Raw genomic sequence first — 17219 nt, forward strand, 5'->3', positions numbered from 1 at the left:
TGTCCCACTGCCAGTGCCTAGCCTGCAGCGTGGGCTGCCGTGTGCACTTCATCCCCATTCAGCGTCACTGCGCACCAGTCAGCACACTGCTGCTTGAGTTGGAGCTTCCCAAGAGAGCGGCAGAGCAGGGGGACACCAAGTCTCAAAGGTGACAACGCAGCAAGCACCCTGTGGTCTCCAGCCAAGGCTTCACGGTCGGCAGATGTACTCATCGGACCAGCTGAGGCAGTGCTGGACGCCATCCCGGCACAGCCTCCTGGGGACGCAGGAGCAGTACTTGTAGAGCACGGGGCTGCAGCTCCACCAGTCTGACTCACACGGGGGGCAGGCGGCCACTGGGAGGGATGGAAACCAGGGAACAGAAATGCTTCTGCTGCACCAACCCATCATCTCCTTCCTTACGTTGGTAACTTCCCTTTCATCCCCCTGGCAGCTACTGAAAAACCACTGGTGATGACCCTGAGTCTGTGAACCCACCAAAGAGGACACTCGCTGGGTGCTACTTGTGGGAGACAACCACAGAGCGTGACATTGCAACGACCTTCACGGCAGACATGCCATCCTAGGAGGAACAACTGGATATAATTAATTTTTTTTTTTTTTAGCAAGCTACTCCAGAGAAAGCTGCTGATACGGGCAGGTCTCACCTGAGGTTCAAAACCAGGAGGGTGACACAGGAACAAACCTGCTGCTTGTTTGAGCAAGAGGAGGATCTAGATGGCTTTGAAGCTGCTGAGGCACACTCAGCCCCCCCCATCTCCCGACCAACAACCAAAGGCCAGTTTGAACCATCACTGCTGCCTACATCATGGCGATGAAACTGGGAGCAGAGCACGGAGCCTTTCCCCTCTCAGTTTCCACCAGACTTTGACACAGAGCCCTTGGCAGCTGATGGAACGGAGCATAGTTCGTACTCGCATCCTATCCCAGCTATTTTGGGCTTTAGCAGTGCATGCCAGCCTCCCAGCATTTCCAGCAGCACCACACCTGTCCAACCTATTTCAATCCAGTAGCAGAAAAGACCTTGTGCCCAACAGCTGCCAGAATTGAGACTTACAGCTCCCCATCTCGTCAGAGCAGTCTCCGCAGTCGTTCATCCCGTCACACCGCTGATCGGCATAGACCCAGTACGCGGGGTTACCGCAGCGGAAAATCAGGTATCCCGGAAGGCTGCGGGGCAAGTCACCTGCAAGGGCGGACACACAGGACACAAGCTGAACACCGGGCACAGGTGCACCGGCTGAAACGGGGATGGCAGCTACCGAAGGCTGCTGTCATGGGTGGTTGGTCAGTCCTTCCTCGGGTGGTGTCAGGGCATGGACGATGCTGCAGATGAGGAAACTGTGGTTGGAGAAGGAAAGGGATGCTCGTGACTGAGCCAGAAGCAGAGTCTGGGTGCCCCAGGCTTCTGCTTTAATGAGGTTTTTTCCAGGGTAGCTGGACAATAAATTAACCACATAGGCATACAGCTTCACCAATGGAGGAATCCATCACGGTTTAAAAAAACCCTAGGAAGATCAGAGGATCTTGGAATCTTTGATTCCTGGCACTCCCGCTGGGTTTTGGGCAGTGCTATCTCTCAGCATCTTCCCTACAAAGGATCTGCCAGGCTTATCTGCTCACGTACGTGGCCGGAAGCACGGAGCAGGATTAGAGGGACACTGGCTGCTCTGTCTCACAAGAGGAAGACCAGCACAGAGAGGATGGTCACAATAAAGCCACTCACCACAGAGTTTCTCCTGCTCATCCTCTCCGTTCCTGCAGTTGCTGACTCTGTCACAGACCTGGCTGGCCGGGACGCAGGTCACTCTGTCGTCGCACAAGAAGCCTGTCCGGTTATTGGAGGCTGCACAGAAGCGGTTCACTGAAGGGAAAGCAAGAAATACTTTATTTTCCAATATTTTCATGGTATTAGGAACAGATCAAGGGGAAGAAAGGGAGATTTCCAAAATTAATTTGTTCTGGAAATAACCAGGGGCCAGGACCTCTGGGAGGCAGAGTCTAAAGACAATACCAGAAGTCTGAAGCCACCCAGCGTTACCAACAGCCCTAGGGAGCAGGGCACTGGAGCAGAAGAATGGCTGGTGGCGACTTGGGCTGTGCAGGGCTGCATCGCTCCACAGGCCCCCTTCCTTCCTCCTGGTACCCTGGGAAGCACCACTCCACGCATGGTGATGGACACGAAAGCTCTTCTCACGCAACACCATTTTCTGCCTCCCTTACCAAATAAATAACGACCCCTGCGGTACCAACCTGGCACACGTGGCAGCAGTCCCAACGCCACGGCCAAACCCGCGGCGGCAGCGAGGATGAGCAGTGCCGCGGCAGAGATGCAGACGCGTCTCCGCGCGCAGCCCGCGCAGGCGCTGCGTGGCTGGCAGCAGTCTGTTGGGAGGCAAGAAAGAGAGGTGAGGGGCTGGGGAAGGGTCTGGCAGGGCTGAGTGGCATCGAGGTGTTTCGGAGGGGGACGGCACAGAGCCGCGAGGGTGATGTTTAGAGGCTTCTGCGTGCAGGACTGGATGGGGCTGCTGGGGTTTGGGGCTGATAGTTGAGTTTTAATAGCCAAACGCTGATGTTAAACATTCCCCTCCTCATAGGGAATTTTGCTGCTTGCAGCGTGGAAGAGCACTGGGACCATACGGCACAAATGCTGCGTCTCTGTTGGAGCTCACCCAACGCATTGGATGCAGAAGGGTGGAGAAGGTCAAGCACCTGCTGGACCCTTTAGAGCAGCAACGCCCTTTTCATGGTTGGAGCAGCTGAAACACAGGGCAGGTCGGTGTAAGGCTGGGAAAGGTGCCCTCCCAGAGCCCACGGCAAAACTCTCCAAGAGGTAAAATTTCATTTTACAGTGCTTCAGGCTTTCTGCCCCAACCAGGACTTTAATGTTCCCACAGAACAAGGCTGAATTATCAGCTCAAAACAGTGAGAACTGGCTGAAGAGCAGCCCTTTCCCTCCCCGAAGACATCTCCAGGGCACACAGGGCAGCGACCTTCCAGGGACTCCAGCTTTCAGAAAGTCACGTACATAAATCAACCCGAATCCGGAAGCCGAGGGCCAAGCCCACAGTCATTGCAACACAACAGCAGGGCACGTAAGAGCAAGACCAATCAGCCGCCCTCATCTCAGCTCTCTGCAGCACCAGCGGTTTGTCTCTAAACCAACATTGTATTTTCTTGTGTTCCTTCGTATTTCCAGACCAACAGAAAAAAAAAATAATAATGCGATCATCTGAGAAACACATAACCAGTCACTTAAGAGAACCCTGCGTGTATAATTGGATTTTGGTATGTCTGAACTTAAAGAGCTTTAGTTGAAAAGTTAGAATTTGTCTTAACTGTGCTTCGTGTTTACTTAGTTGTTGTGTTGTACAAACACAAGGGAAGGCATGGCCCTTGCTCAACGGCAAAGGGATCCTGGCTGCAGTAACCACCGCCCTCTGTCATGCTTGAGCGGGAATCAAATGCAAACATTTCAGCTTAAAAGTGGTGAATTACAGCTTGTCTGTGTCTACAAGACAACACCTTTGACCAGAAAACACAACAGTTACAAACAGACACGAGTATAAAATAATGGCAGTGATGAAATGTTGCAGCTCGATCTACAGGTTTGCTGTTGATTCTGCTGTTTGATCTCACCTTCTCCTTCTTAATATGGAAAAAATCTGCTGAAGTTTGCCTATTAAAACATACAGAAACCCTACAGCAAGTTCACTATGAACCTTTCTGTGACAGATAAGGATTGCCTATCATACTGCTATACCGTAAGACTGCCAGCTCCAGGCCAACAAAGAACAGCTTCAGTTTATTAATTTTATAGTCTGGACGTTTCACTACATAGAAGGTGAAAAAAAATAAAATAGGTCTCAACAGATCATAAATATTGGTTGTATTTTACATTACATAGGTAGTTTCAATTGATTTATACTTTAATAATAATAATGTTAAGCTCTGCATTTCGTTCGTTACCTCTTTCTTTAGAGGACTTCGCTGAATCAAAAGTAGCTGCATCACCGTTTCTCTAGAAGGAAAGGAACAAAAGATAGTTTACGAAAGCAGCACGCAGTAATCACACAAGGTATGCCTTTCTAGTTCTCATACCATCTTACCCAGGAATATGTAACACACACAAGCAAAAACTGCCTTGGTGGAAACGTGGCCCAAATTTAATTGACAATCAATCAGATCACCTTTTATATCTTAGTTACCCGTTTGTAAAACAAACACTAATGCAAGTCCAGCACTTGATATCAATACTTCCCTTTTGTATCAAGTTAGATTAAGTAGAAATCACAGAAACCAGTGATAAAGAGGTCAGACAAACAACACTATCAAGAACACGTGTACTTTAGCTGCACATAAGATTTTTTCCGATGAAGACTGTACCTGGGGGTGAGTTTTGTTCATGCTTCCCAGAGCTACAGATCTCACAGTACCTCTAAGGACTGCAGGGAGTTTTCTGTACCTTAACGCGAGCGATGTTACCAGGAAACAAAACGCAACCAAGGTAGGAAAGCAAGAAGCGTGCTGCTGCCCAGACATGCAAGCAGGAGAGGATGGGGAAGGCAGTGCCAAGCCCATGCTCCAGCTCTGGTTGGAAGTGGAGTTTCTGGTTTGCTTCTCATTCCTCCTGGTTCCATCTTGGTTTCTCAACAGGGCATTAGGCAAATCATAAAGGACAGGGAGATTTTGGATGCCCAGAACCCCGCTGCCATTGCCGACACCAGCTTGGAAGATGAATGCTCACTCCTAGCTGATGCCAACTGCATTTACCCTGGTGCTGGTCAGCGAGAATGCCCCTTTGTGATGAAAGCTTGAGGGAAGAGAGTCTGATCATCTTAATGCAAATCTTCTTTCTCCTCACCTCCTTCCCAAGACAGAGCTGACACACTGACCTCGTAGCAGCTTTAGTCCAGACTCCTGCAAGACGATCAGAACTCAGCAGAGCTGTGCAGGGTACAACCATCTGGAACAGCTTCCTTGCTTGGGCGACGAGTACAGGCGTAGCAAATCCTCCAGGGTCCTCTCGTTTACTTGTGTACTTGAATTTCCAGGCCTGCAGTAAGTCTTAGCTCAGCCTGTAGCTAAGGTGAACTTACCAATAGATTGCAGCCTTCTAAACTGGCTGCAGGTCTCACCACAGGAGGAGCATTTAACAGCTTCAAGGATATCATGAGCAGACAGCTTTGCCATGGGGCTGGGAGGAAGAAAAAGCACTGGCATAAAGTGTTTGAGGAGCCCATGCTCTTCCTGCTTGCAGGAGGATCCATGGGACTCAAGTGCCTCCAAATTGTTGCCACCTCACAGATCACAATTCCTCCCCAAGCACTAGCAAAACTAGCTTACCAGGGCTTCGGAGGAGAAGCTGGCAGCTCTATTGCCTGTAAGTTGGCCCTGAAACAGTCACCACGAGAATTGATTCAAAGCATCAAATAATGCCTGACATGGAGGAACAATCACAGCTACCTCCCTCTCCATCCCCACCAATACAATTCATTCTTGATTACACGGAGTTAATAGATCCTTCTTGACAAGGGCATCTGCCAACCCTGCACTCATCTGCTCACAGACCAGCCAGAATTAAATACAGTTTTCTAGGAGCTTGTCCTTCTGCATGGTGACACCCATTTGTCCAAGGCAGAAGACTCACAGGAATAAATCACTGTTAATCCTGGTGTGAGAAAGCTGTCCTGTTCCAAGGGAGACCTGGGGTGAAAACACCCAACCTCAAGCAGCAAACAGTCTGCAAGCTGGAATACGGAAGAATGCAATACGCTGCAATACGGAAGAATGACAGGCTAAGGGTTAAAACCCGCATAGCTTAAATTCTGGATCTGTTTGTTTTTAAAGAGGAAGTTTCAGTTTCTAATGAGACTCGATACAGAAGGACTATTTTGAGCCTTCAGAAAGCTTACTAGGTGACTGTGAGTTTGCTAGGAGTCCCATGTAAGAGCCAGGTCAAGCAGGCCAGCTGCCCGTATCCCACAAAACAATCATGGAGTAAACCCACTCTTGGAGGCAAATGTCCCTAAGACCTGACATCGATCACCATCTATTTCCTACAGCAAGATTATCAAGCTCGGCTGTAGCCAACCAGGCAGTTGGGTTTTAGAGCAGTTACCCCACATCAAAGACTGCTTAGAGTTCAGAAAAATGAGTTCATGAGAACGAGGCAACAAAGACAAGCAAGCCCTTCTGAAGTTAAAAAAAAAAAAAAAAGAATTGCCAGAGATCAGAGAAGCTGAAGAGGGAACACAGATCAAGATATCCACTATGACAGGAGACCGTTGTTAATTCTAGCGCCTAAAAGCCCCCAAGCCCCCCCAAATGCACCATGGCTGTTTCCGCCAACAATGAATTGCACTCACTTGAGAGGGCTGCCTCATTTGTGTCAAGTTGATTCCATTTAAAGTCTGACAAAAGTTCAACTGAACGCATGCCTAAAGAGAATATTAAATGCTTTCCTCCTGCAATTTCAATAATTTAGGGCCCTTCATTTAAACAGTGGTCGTGGGCAGAGATCAAACCCAGACCGCAGCCTCTGAAACTGAAGATGTCGGGAAGTCAAGCATTTAACAAGAAATGAGTAGGACAAGCTATTTTGCAAAGTCAAATGCCAAGATAGCTTAAATACTCTGTTTAGGTTAGAAATCTTGAGAAACAGCTCAATTACTGCAGCCTAGCTAGTATCTGATTTTGCTGAGGGAAGATACTTTGACAAGAGCTTACAAGTACAACACTTCTTCAAACTCTGGCTCACTCTGGAAACGCTAGTGCCAAGTGACAGATTGCCACAGGCACAGAGATTCCTGTGACCTAACAGCACATCACTGAATCACTGGCTTCCCTGCACAGATCCCTTCGCTGAACTGTCATTAAACAGCGAACAAAAGACAAAACCCTAAACCTTGTGCTGAGTTTTCTCCCCTTATTGCAGGCAGATGCAACGCCAAATGAAAGCAGAAGTTGTTTGTTGAACTCAAACCTACGACTGTAAGCATTAAAGTCAAACGTTTTGGAAGAGAAAGTTTTGTAAAATCAAGTCTTTAGTGGAACAGAGCCTGTACACATTTGAAACAGGCAAATAGCCATGTTTTCATGGAGCTGTAACGCTCCCTCTGCAACTCCATGTAACAGGAAAGGAAAACATCTTAACAGAATTGAAAACATTTACATGTTAGTAATTCAGTCAGGAAAACTGGGATTGCTAAAGTCTCTTCTGGAAAGGCAATCCTGAACATCGTAGTGCTAAGAAGACAGGCAATAATCACTGAAGTAAAGCCTGTATTTACAAACAAATTCAAACATCCGTTGCACAAATCGCATTTGATACCGCTCGAAGCGGAACACTGGCATCCTACCCTGAACCAGGGCTGATTACTGAGGTGTGCACTGGGCGAGCAGAAACGCACATCTCAACTGAATCACTACTGCAGACAGAGCGATTTCCCACCCCTGTGATTCCGCGAGCGAGCAGCCTTCCAAAAACATCACACCATTCATTTTCACAACAGTCACGCGTGAGGCCTTTGTGGTAATGGCATGGACACACAAAGGTACCTGTCAATGGCTGCTGGCACCCAAACTTCTGGGCTATGATGTTGTCCCACTGAAGAGGAATTTAGCATGAAGAGGGATCACTAATTCATTACTTCAAATTGCAATTCTGCAAGTTGATAGAAACCTGCTTAAAACAAACATCTCTTAAGGCTCTTAAACTTCACTGCCAGAAAACCTGCTCAGTGCTTCTAGGCTAGGGTTTCAGCAGCACTGTGCATGACACTTAACGGACATTCCTGCTTAATGGCCCCTGCAAGGCTCCATCTCTGTAGTTACGCAACCATTGAACCAGTTTAAGTGAGGGCACACTACACTGTATGCTCCAGAACCTCTACAGTTCCCACTAGAATCCAAAACCCAAAGAGGTGTTGGTTTTTTTTTGTTTAGTTGTGGTTTTTCTTCAAAGGAGCTCTGTATAATCAACAAAATACAATGAGAAGCTGGAGATCGTGCATCCTAGCCAGCTTTCGAACACTTAACAGAGACCTTAAAGTAAACCACACACATCCCCACCTTGCCAATGCCATGGGAACCAGCATATAGTAACCTCCTCAAAGAAGAGAGCTGCAAAAATATATATTAGAAAGATGAGGGACGTTGTTTGTTGTGATTGTGTTAGTGAAGCGTGGAGCAAAAATCAGGTCACGTTGCCCATGAGAGGAATGCTGCAGACAGGCTTTCATACTGAACGTTACGGTCAATAACTAGGCATAGCAAAAAGCTATACAGTCAACATTTTCTATACAGTCAATTTTATTTGTCTGTTCTCATTTCTCAGGAATCAACTTGTTTCTGTAAATGAAGTTACAAGACTAGAATAGTTAATCAAGAACAGAAAGGAGAATTTCTTCAGAAAACACAGGCGCTAACTTTACAAGCAATTTAAGACTTAAAGGCTAAAGTTTGACAAAATAATTGACCATGTTATGTTCTGTGTGTGAAGTGCTATGTCCACAAGCCTTAACAAAGTTTCCATCTTTCACAAACTGAATTCTAGCCTACAGTACCTCACAAATCCTTTCCACCTTGGATATTGCCACACTGTAGAAAAAAAAAATATATTTCTATTTTTGGAGACAGGGTTGGTTGTGCATGGACATTAATGAGTACAAAAATTCAGCAGATAATTTTATAATATTTTCTCTTAACTACAACAGAAAGTGCAACACTAAAAAGGCATCTCCTGCCTACTTAAAACTTCTTATACCTTTACAAAGCTAACTCTGAATGTACACATTACATCCTAAAACACACAAATAAGTTAGCAAGTGTCATGGCAGAAGTATGGAAAGCATGCTTACAGCTTTCCTAAGCAAAAAGACAGATAGCAAACACCAGTGAGAAGTGATTATGTCTGGAAACAAACATAAATTCAAGATGTCTGAATCTTCACTACTAGCTGGAAACAAAATCCCATGACATTTGTTGATTCTGTAACTTTATTTGCATTTAAAGACTGGCTGCGAAGCTTCTTATCTGAAGAACCACCACAAACAATCAGGAGTTGCTAGCTCTGTTAGCATTAGTCTATTGGATCCAATGGAGACTTCTTCAAATTGCCGATTGAGCCAGATTGACTTTTGTAGGAAGAGGTCCTGCTTCTTCATGTTCCTCAGGCTTGCACCTAACTACAACAAGTGCAGAGGATGGGTATCTGTTCAGTTTTTGTTCATTCATGTATTCCAAATCTCCATAGATGCTCAGTTTCTGAAATATTGAAACAATTTACTTTAAGACAAAGACTCTCCATACTGTGAATAAAACGCATTTCATGACGAAATAACATTCCTGGTTCTGATGGCTGCAGCCCTTTAACACAAGTTAACCCAGGCTTTCTGCAACATCTGAAATTCATGGCTGGAACTAGACTTGAGTAAAAAAAAAAAAAAAAAAAGTATTAAATCTGACAGAACACAGCAGATACAGTGCTTGTGTAACAGCTCCTTTAGTTTGTAAATACTGTGAGCCTTGCTTGTTTCAGAAGCAAGGGGATCTTTCTGGGCACTAGGGATGCCAGTTCAGCCAGTTCTCCTCTGATCAGACTCTCTGTGCTTACAGATAATATCCTGTCATTTCTGTTCTCACTATGGATCCTCCTGGATTAAATCCATACTGGGTTCCACCTACACCATCCAACCCTCAGTATAGCTTTACTCCCAGAGAAATCAGAAGCAGCTTCCGTTTGTTAAGAGTAATCTAAAGGCTGTCAAGAGGAAAATGCTACAAACCAAAAGACATCGTATCCGGGCTGCCTGAGTAAGGCTCAGGGCACCAATTAGCCACAGGAATAAGCGAGAATTGGTCGGCTATATTGTTCATCATTTAAATAACAAAATTGGTTTGCTAACCACATCCGCAAAATAAAAACCCACTTTCTAGTTGAACCTCCCTCCAAATGTTTCTTAGTCTCTAGACAGCTGTAACATAAAAGTAATACAATGAATAAATCCAAAATATTGTAAGTTATAAAACAGCGTTACCTCAGATGGAACATATTGCTCTACAGCTGTAGCTACAGTTGCACAACAAATCCAGAGCAATACCAGCACTGACAGGACAAGTGTAGTGGTTAAAATCCAGCTGGAATTTCTGAAATGAAAAGAATGTTACTAGATTTCACATCCTGAATACAAGACAACAGATCCTCTAAAAAATCTGGCTCAATTTTGACTGCATTTCCCGCTGATTCATGAGTCTCTAGCTCTTCCAGCTACACAGCCCACTTCAGAATCCTGGGTACTCTAATGCCTATTTAGTATTCAACTTGGAAGACACAAAAGACTTGCTGGATTCTGTTTATTCGGCCCTAAGCATCCTCCCATTTACAGTTTTATAAACACACTTTTGTGTTAAACATTTGGGGTGCAATTCACTAATCCTTCATGTGTAAACTTTTAAGGAGAAACTGATCAGAGTAAGGGAAAAAGAACCAACATGCTGATCTTCAGCAAAGCTTTAATAAAGATATTCTGGGACTTTTCAGCCTGGAAATGAGACATAACAGTGTCTTTCATATCAGACAATCCCGAAACAAAACACAAAACAAGCGCTTTGCTCTCAAACATATCCATAGCTAAAGAACAGGCAAAACACAGTACTGATTAAACAGTTCACAGAATACACTCAAAAAACAGCGTAGGAAATTATCAGTATGATGTTCACTTGAAATGGAAAGGAGAACCAAAGTTGGCAGAATTGCCTGAAAATAACACGTGGCCAGCACGGAAAAGCAGCAGTAACAAACAGCCAGATACACAACCTGAAGTGTTACGGATTCTGAACCTAACAGACTTGTAGCACTTTGAGATCTTGCAGTAGTGCCCCCATACACACACAGGAAAGGCCGTTATCCTCCTTACTTCGTACAGACGAATATACCTACATGGAAAGACACTTGAAAAAGCTGTCGTTTTCTCGCTCCTCAAAAACTCCTCGGTACGTCTGCGAACTTCCTGGATGTATGTCTGCTGAAATACAACAGCAGAAACAGCAGTCAGGAAAGCAGCACAGAAGACCCAAATGACATAGTTTGTCTACACAGAGAGCATAAACAGAAGATTTTAAAATGGCCCTAGCTTGCATGTTTCTGTTTGCAGCAGAGCTTGGTTTCTACCACAGATTTTGCTAAGTGTACATAGTGCAGTCTACATGGCGAACAACTGTACAGCTTTCTAAAAATTTGCTTTCATGTGCCACCTGCAACTTCAATTCTTATTTTTTTTCTTACATGACAGTGAATATTTGCATTTGCTCTTCCAAAACACAAAGAACAACTTACAGGATGTTTTACTCAGCGACAAGGATCCTCTTGTATCTCCAGTTTCCTGATCAAGCTGTGGAACATACTGTACTTCTGGCTTTGACTAAAACAAAATAAGAAGTTAGGAGATCCTACTAGCAGACTTCCACTGATCTTCATCATTTACATCTTCAGATCAAAATCACAAGTTAACCTTAAGATATGCACCATCCACGTAAGTTTGATTTTATTTTTTTTTTCCCCTGTCCCTAAAGATAGTGAAATACTATTAAAAACCCCACTCCTCATAGTACTCCATAGTCTTTTCTGTGACTGGAAGGAGCAGAGTTAAACATTTAGCAGCCAGAACACCTTCATCTCAATGAAAAAGACAAGCACCTGGAATATGACAATTTTGCCATCATCTGCTTGAAGGTAGAAAGTCCATGAGGATGTTATGAAGCTCTGAGCTGAATCCATCATGTCACTCCAGAACGATCTCACCAGTGTCAGAGGAAAGAGGAGATGAATTCTTGGCATCAGGGACATCAACTGCAAGCACAACATTAGCTGGTCTTCTATTTGTTTTTACATTAAAAGGACAGAAGTCATGTTCTTGGCTCAGCCTTGCCCCATGTCTAGATTTCAGTTCTTAGGAAGATTTATCTTTCATTTGAAGAAAGTTAAAAAAGAGAAGACATGCTGAACAGAAAACAAGTAGGTGGTATTTGAGAAACATGTCATCTACTTACTTGCTCTTGCCTTAACTCAGCAAATGGCAATTGGTTCTGGCATCCAAGATGGCAAGCATATTGTTCATCAGATTGGGAGTATGCTTCAGTACAGGCTGCAAGGAAGAAGTTCCCCAAATGAGAAGATAAACTCTGCATTTTAGTTAAGAAAACATTTTCAGTATAAGTTGGATCAGAAACAAAGCAGCAGTTAAAGGACTGACAATCCCATTTGCAGCGAAAGATAGGGCAACCACTCCACAGGTAGCATTTGCTCTGAGGTCTAATGAAGGTTAAATCAGAGCTTAGACAGGTGAGGTAACTGAAATCTGAATGCAATTAAAGCAACTGATCAGAAACATTACCCTGACCAAATTCAGGGACGCAAGTTTTCTCTGATCCTATGTGTCATGTAAAACATGAATTTTTACCTCAGAGAACAGAGACGGAATCCTAAAAAGAATAGAGGGACCATCAGTCCAGTAAATCCTTTCAAGGTAGTCATGGTGTCACAGGGAAACCAAAGAAGCATTTTCCTGCTAGTATGACGAGTACAGAAACTGCATTGAAAGTACTATGAAATATTTTTAAATGAAAAATGAAGCACACTCTTTATTTTACAGATAGCTTCTAATAATTGTTCACTAGATATCATAAAGATCAAGAAATCTAAGTAATTCGGGGAGAATAATTTAGATTATTCTGCCCATGGAGAAATCAGGCAGACAATACATGGGCATACTCTTCCCCAAAACTCTAAAGCTTAGGTGGACAATGTTGCAGTACTACCTGAACTAAAGAATCAAACCAAGTAGCAGCACAGAGGACAGCAGCTCTCCCAGTTTTCTGCAGGAGCAAATGGACCATCATTAACGGCTACAAAGCTGGCAGGAAGCACCGCATCAGTAGCTGAACATTTGAGTACCGAGCTCAGAGCACCTGAACAGCAATTCCATGCTAAAACTGCCACCAAACCAGTGTTTGTAGGCATAAAAGAAGCATCAGAAGACAGAATTGAGCAGATCAGCCAAGAGGTATCTTGCCAAGCACAGAATACTTCGTCAGCGCACCAACCAGTGTAACAGATTACAGAACAGAAGCCAGCAAAAGACAACAAGCCTCAGGAAGGAGAGTTAAAGCTGAAAGTAAGCAACTGTTCAATTACCTCTACATGTGGTCTATTGCTACATTACCCTTCTTTATGGCACTCTTTCATGTGCAGTTTGACAACCAGACTGACATGCTGTATCACAGCCATACACGGCGTATGACAGATCAGAGCATTAGCCCATTTCTGGAGTATTTAACGCAGTTTTGTTATCACCTTAGCATCTCTGCATGTCAGGCTTTCTACTTGTGCAGAAAACAGAGCTTCTTCCCTTAGCTATCCACTAGCCCTCTTGTTTTTATGAGCTACTGGGAGGATAAAAGCTTCCTTTGAGTGCTGGCTTGGTGCTTAATTGTATTGGAAATGTAGACGGAGAGCTTGTACCTTTCCTGCTTGGGGTGGTTACGTACCACGTAATTTCTGAATAAAACTGTGAATTAGTTGCCTCAGTATTATTGGATGAAAGTTCTATACAATTCCAAAACCACTGTTAATTGGCCTATGTGACTGATTGTCACATGGAGTTATTAAAGGAGAAATGTTAATTTGACTGGATTTTTTCCCCAGACATTTTGTGTTTTCGATGACAAACTGTTTATAGTAAAATGAAGTATTTCTAATTTATTTACAGAGACTGATGATACTTAAGAAATTCAGAGAAATAGCAACACTAAGGATCAGGTAAGGAGAAACTCACAGAGAACAGACAACCTTTCCCTAAGATGTTTTGTAATATCCTGTACGTAAACCTTAAGAAGTTGTTAAACAAAACCAGAAAGCAACTGAAGTAATCCCACCAATATAACAACACCCTTTCAGATGTTCCTGCTCTTCCCTCTCCACATTACGGGATGTTGAAGGAATACCGAAGTCTTACCAGAGTCGCATTCCAGTTTGGTTCGATTCAAATCAATGCCATCGTCCACGAACTGACAAATGGAAAACAGTCTGCAGCCTCGCTGGCACGCGTACAGCTCCTCTTCCTGGGAAGGCACAAGAAAAGGTTTGGATCCTTCCATTCAAGAATAAGTTGTCAGAAAACAAAGATTTATTTTTTTTTTCTTTTAGAAATGCTGTAAAAAGCCACCCACCAGAGCACCATCTTCTTTCCCTCCACTAGACCTAGAAGCCAGTTAAACATGACACTCTGGATGATCTGAAATAAAACCAAACTACAGCTCTTTAACACTCACAGACCTATTGATTTATTTCAAACAGAACTCTTCGTTCTGTGGTGGGGCAGACCTGGAACAGCCGCCAATTCTCTTTTGTAATTCCAGTCCTACATCTCATGAGCAAAGTTCCACTGCATTTTTTTTTTTTACAGTGTTGGGTTTAAAAATAAGAGATACTGCTGTAAAAGATCCACCAGCAGCTAACCCTAGACAGAGTAGTCAGTCTTCCATCTCAGAACTTAAACAGTAGAATCCAACAGGAGAGGACAAAAAAAAAAGACTAATTTTGGCAGCGTACTACAATGTACCTACTAGATCCTAATCAGAACTACAACAGAATTGCCAAAGTAAGAGATTATCTTCTGATGTACTACACTAGCAAACTGGTTAAATGCATACTTGCCAAACCAGTTCCACAAACACACACTTTCATTTACTATATTGAACTGAAGGGGAAAAGCGCTTCCCCACCGCAGCTATTAAAATTATGTAAGTACAGAAAACCTACATCTAGTATTTCTCCTGTCCACAATACTACAGGGATGGATGTGCACTTTCCACCTCTAGTGCTCTCCACGTTGCAGAACTAAAGACAGCCTCTTACATGAGCGCTCTTACTTGTGATCACACCCAGTCACGAATCAGACCCATTAAAACCACCAACCACATAACCACTCCAAATGACTGCAGCCAGTTGCTGTACAGCTGGAAAACGCACTCCGAATAAATTTAACAAAAAACAAACACACCATACCTTACTGTATAACCTATTGTAAATCCACTGGCCATTGTTTGTCTCTGAGAGCACAAGTTCACATACTTTAAAGGCACAAGTGTAGAAAATTGTGAACAGAAATTAAAGCTTAACTCTAACAACACTGACAAGGTGGTTAAGATAGTTATGCTGTTGCAGAAAACCTGTTTTGTAATTGGATATCCAAACAGAATTCGCTTTAGCAGACAGATTTCTACGGCAGTCTTCCATGGAAATCTCAATGGAGCTTGTCTTACTTTTCAATGACAACTAAAATTATTTCCTTTAACTCAACTGGTAGTTTTATGACAAATGAAACAGACTAAATGTAAAGGAAGAGATTATTGCATTATTTGACAGCTCCAACAAAGAATTCAGAAGCAAAATTTAAAAAACCACAGAAATACCAGCCTTCCTTGAACTTGAAAGAGTCCTGTAACAGAAACAAGAGCACTGCACCAAAACAGTATGGAAATACATTAGGATAACGTTCAGTCCCGATTTCTCAGGTTTAGTTCTTTCTCCTCGCTATCATCACACACAGGCACCAAAACACGCTGTAAGTACAGATGTCAGTTTACTTGTATTCCACACAACTCCCTGTTACTTCTCTCTGTGGGGACACCAATGTCAGCTACAGAGTCACAAAATCCAATTTCAGTTCCACATGAAAGCAGACAAAGCCCTATTACCCAACATCGTCACCGCTTCCGATTGCCTGCCGCCCTCGTGTGAAATCTCAAAGATGAGGTAAGAGCTCCCATCATTTAGAGTTCAACCTGCTGCAGAGAGGCAGCTAATGAAGTACATTGCCAAGAAAGAACGAGGAAAGATGACATTTTTGGTACTAGATTTTCCAAATTCAAGACAGTAGTTCAAAGCTGTACAAAGCTTGAACGAACAACAAACTCTGGGGTATGAAACTAGATTCCCATTACACGCTGTTCAAATATTTTATCACGAGATGAAAAAAATCCCACGCAAATGAATCAAAACACAGGTGGAAGGTTCTGACAAGCTACTCATTTATCATCATTTACGCTTCATCCTTCAACACCCGAGTGCCACACTGGCGCCCTGACTCACGATCTCTGGCCTGTCACGGACACGGCACTCTTTTAGTGCCCAAAAATGTGGAAGAGTCTGAGTCAAATTACAGCTGCCTCTTTAGTAAGAGGAAGAAAAAATGCAGCAAATCCCCTCAAACCCACAAAAGTACCCAACACTAGCAAAGCTATATTTTGAAAGGGGCATTTCTTCGGCAAGCTGCAGTCTAACCATCTATTTTCAAAATGAAGTATCTATCTTTAGAGAAGCCACTGCACTCCTTACTTTGAGGGGATGAAAATCTAAGCCAGACGAGCCACACCACGGAAGAAGAGCAGCAGGCTGCTGACTGCCCCTGAACACTGCTAGCGTGAGCTGCCTTCATGTTTATGTTTACTTAAAGACACGTCCGACACTGCTTCAGAAAACACACACGTGGATACGCCTCGAAAAGGGCTCCTGTCCAGGAAAACCCCGGGAATGTCCCGTCACTCTGGAGCACAGGAAGGAAAAAGCCAGGAAGCCGGGGTTGCAGGGGAAAAGGGGCAAGCGAGAGGCCTGGGGCCGGCCGCGCCGGGGAGGCCGGGGTTGTGCTGCCCGCCAGCCCCTCAGCAACGGGGCAGGGAGAAGGGGAGCGGGGCCGAGCCCGGGAAGGGGCCGGCCCCGCCGAGGGGAGCGGTGAGGCAGGGCCCGCCCGTACCTTGGGGTAGGTGTGCAGGGAGTAGGTCAGCTGGCAGGCGCGGTGACACGACGCCGTGTTGCCCAGCACGGAGTCAAAGGCCTCGGACGAGGCGGCAGGCAACGGCCCAGCCGCCCGAGCGCTGCTGCTGCTGCTGCTGCTGCTGCTGCCGCCGCCCGCCAAGAGCGCCAGGGCGAGAGGCAGGCAGAGGAGGCCGCCCCGCCGCGCCGCCATCTTCCTCCTCCCGCAGGCCCCCACTGGCGGAATGGGGGGGGGGGGACCGCGCCACTCTCGCGAGAAGAAGCCCCCCCGCACAGCCTCCGCGCGGTGCCTGCTGGGAGATGTAGTCCGCGCCGCGGGGCCGCCCCGGCTATCCCTCAGGGCCGTACCTCCGGCGGGAACTACACGGCGGAAAGGGCGTGGCAG

General features: G+C 45.0%; 2 protein-coding genes across 4 annotated transcripts; both read right to left on the reverse strand.

Annotated features, from left to right (window-relative positions):
* Nucleotides 1-189: 189 nt before the first annotated feature.
* On the reverse strand, nucleotides 190-4407 carry LDLRAD1 (low density lipoprotein receptor class A domain containing 1). Of its 2 annotated transcripts, XM_086753916.1 has the most exons (7): nucleotides 4387-4407; nucleotides 3970-4021; nucleotides 2934-2936; nucleotides 2254-2385; nucleotides 1727-1864; nucleotides 1058-1186; nucleotides 190-335 (listed from the first exon to the last, which is right to left on the reverse strand). In XM_086753916.1, exons 1-7 carry the CDS (start codon nucleotides 4405-4407, stop codon nucleotides 190-192), a joined length of 621 nt encoding a protein of 206 aa, XP_086610042.1. The 2 variants fall into 2 exon arrangements, with proteins under 2 accessions (XP_086610042.1, XP_010126630.1); XM_010128328.2 differs by lacking the exon at nucleotides 2934-2936.
* Nucleotides 4408-8284: 3877 nt separating this feature from the next.
* On the reverse strand, nucleotides 8285-17062 carry TMEM59 (transmembrane protein 59). Of its 2 annotated transcripts, none has more exons than XM_086753744.1 (8): nucleotides 16815-17062; nucleotides 14016-14121; nucleotides 12052-12146; nucleotides 11699-11851; nucleotides 11339-11423; nucleotides 10943-11024; nucleotides 10041-10149; nucleotides 8285-9267 (listed from the first exon to the last, which is right to left on the reverse strand). In XM_086753744.1, the coding sequence occupies exons 1-8, from the start codon at nucleotides 17025-17027 to the stop codon at nucleotides 9112-9114; spliced, it is 999 nt and encodes a 332-aa protein (XP_086609870.1). In that variant the 5' UTR covers nucleotides 17028-17062; the 3' UTR covers nucleotides 8285-9111. The 2 variants fall into 2 exon arrangements, with proteins under 2 accessions (XP_086609870.1, XP_086609869.1); XM_086753743.1 differs by having other exon boundaries at nucleotides 10943-11027.
* Between the last annotated feature and the right edge of the window lie 157 nt (nucleotides 17063-17219).

Source organism: Chlamydotis macqueenii, chromosome 8 (genome assembly GCF_036417535.1).
Source record: "Chlamydotis macqueenii isolate bChlMac1 chromosome 8, bChlMac1.mat, whole genome shotgun sequence".
Lineage (NCBI taxonomy): Eukaryota > Metazoa > Chordata > Aves > Otidiformes > Otididae > Chlamydotis > Chlamydotis macqueenii.

What these genes read in the sequence shown, in the direction of transcription:
- LDLRAD1 (XM_086753916.1), bottom strand. Translation starts at nt 4,407, where the DNA reads ATGAACAAAACTCACCCCCAG. An exon ending in TGAACAAAACTCACCCCCAG is followed by an intron (nt 4,022 to 4,386) that starts GTACAGTCTTCA and finishes CTTTCCTTCTAG; the next exon opens with AGAAACGGTGATGCAGCTAC. An exon ending in CTCTGACGAGATGGGGAGCT is followed by an intron (nt 336 to 1,057) that starts GTAAGTCTCAAT and finishes CATCCCTCCCAG; the next exon opens with TGGCCGCCTGCCCCCCGTGT.
- TMEM59 (XM_086753743.1), bottom strand. Translation starts at nt 17,027, where the DNA reads ATGGCGGCGCGGCGGGGCGGCCTCCTCTGCCTGCCTCTCGCCCTGGCG. An exon ending in CAAACTGGAATGCGACTCTG is followed by an intron (nt 12,147 to 14,015) that starts GTAAGACTTCGG and finishes TCTTCCTTGCAG; the next exon opens with CCTGTACTGAAGCATACTCC. An exon ending in GCAAAATTGTCATATTCCAG is followed by an intron (nt 11,424 to 11,698) that starts GTGCTTGTCTTT and finishes ATTTTGTTTTAG; the next exon opens with TCAAAGCCAGAAGTACAGTA.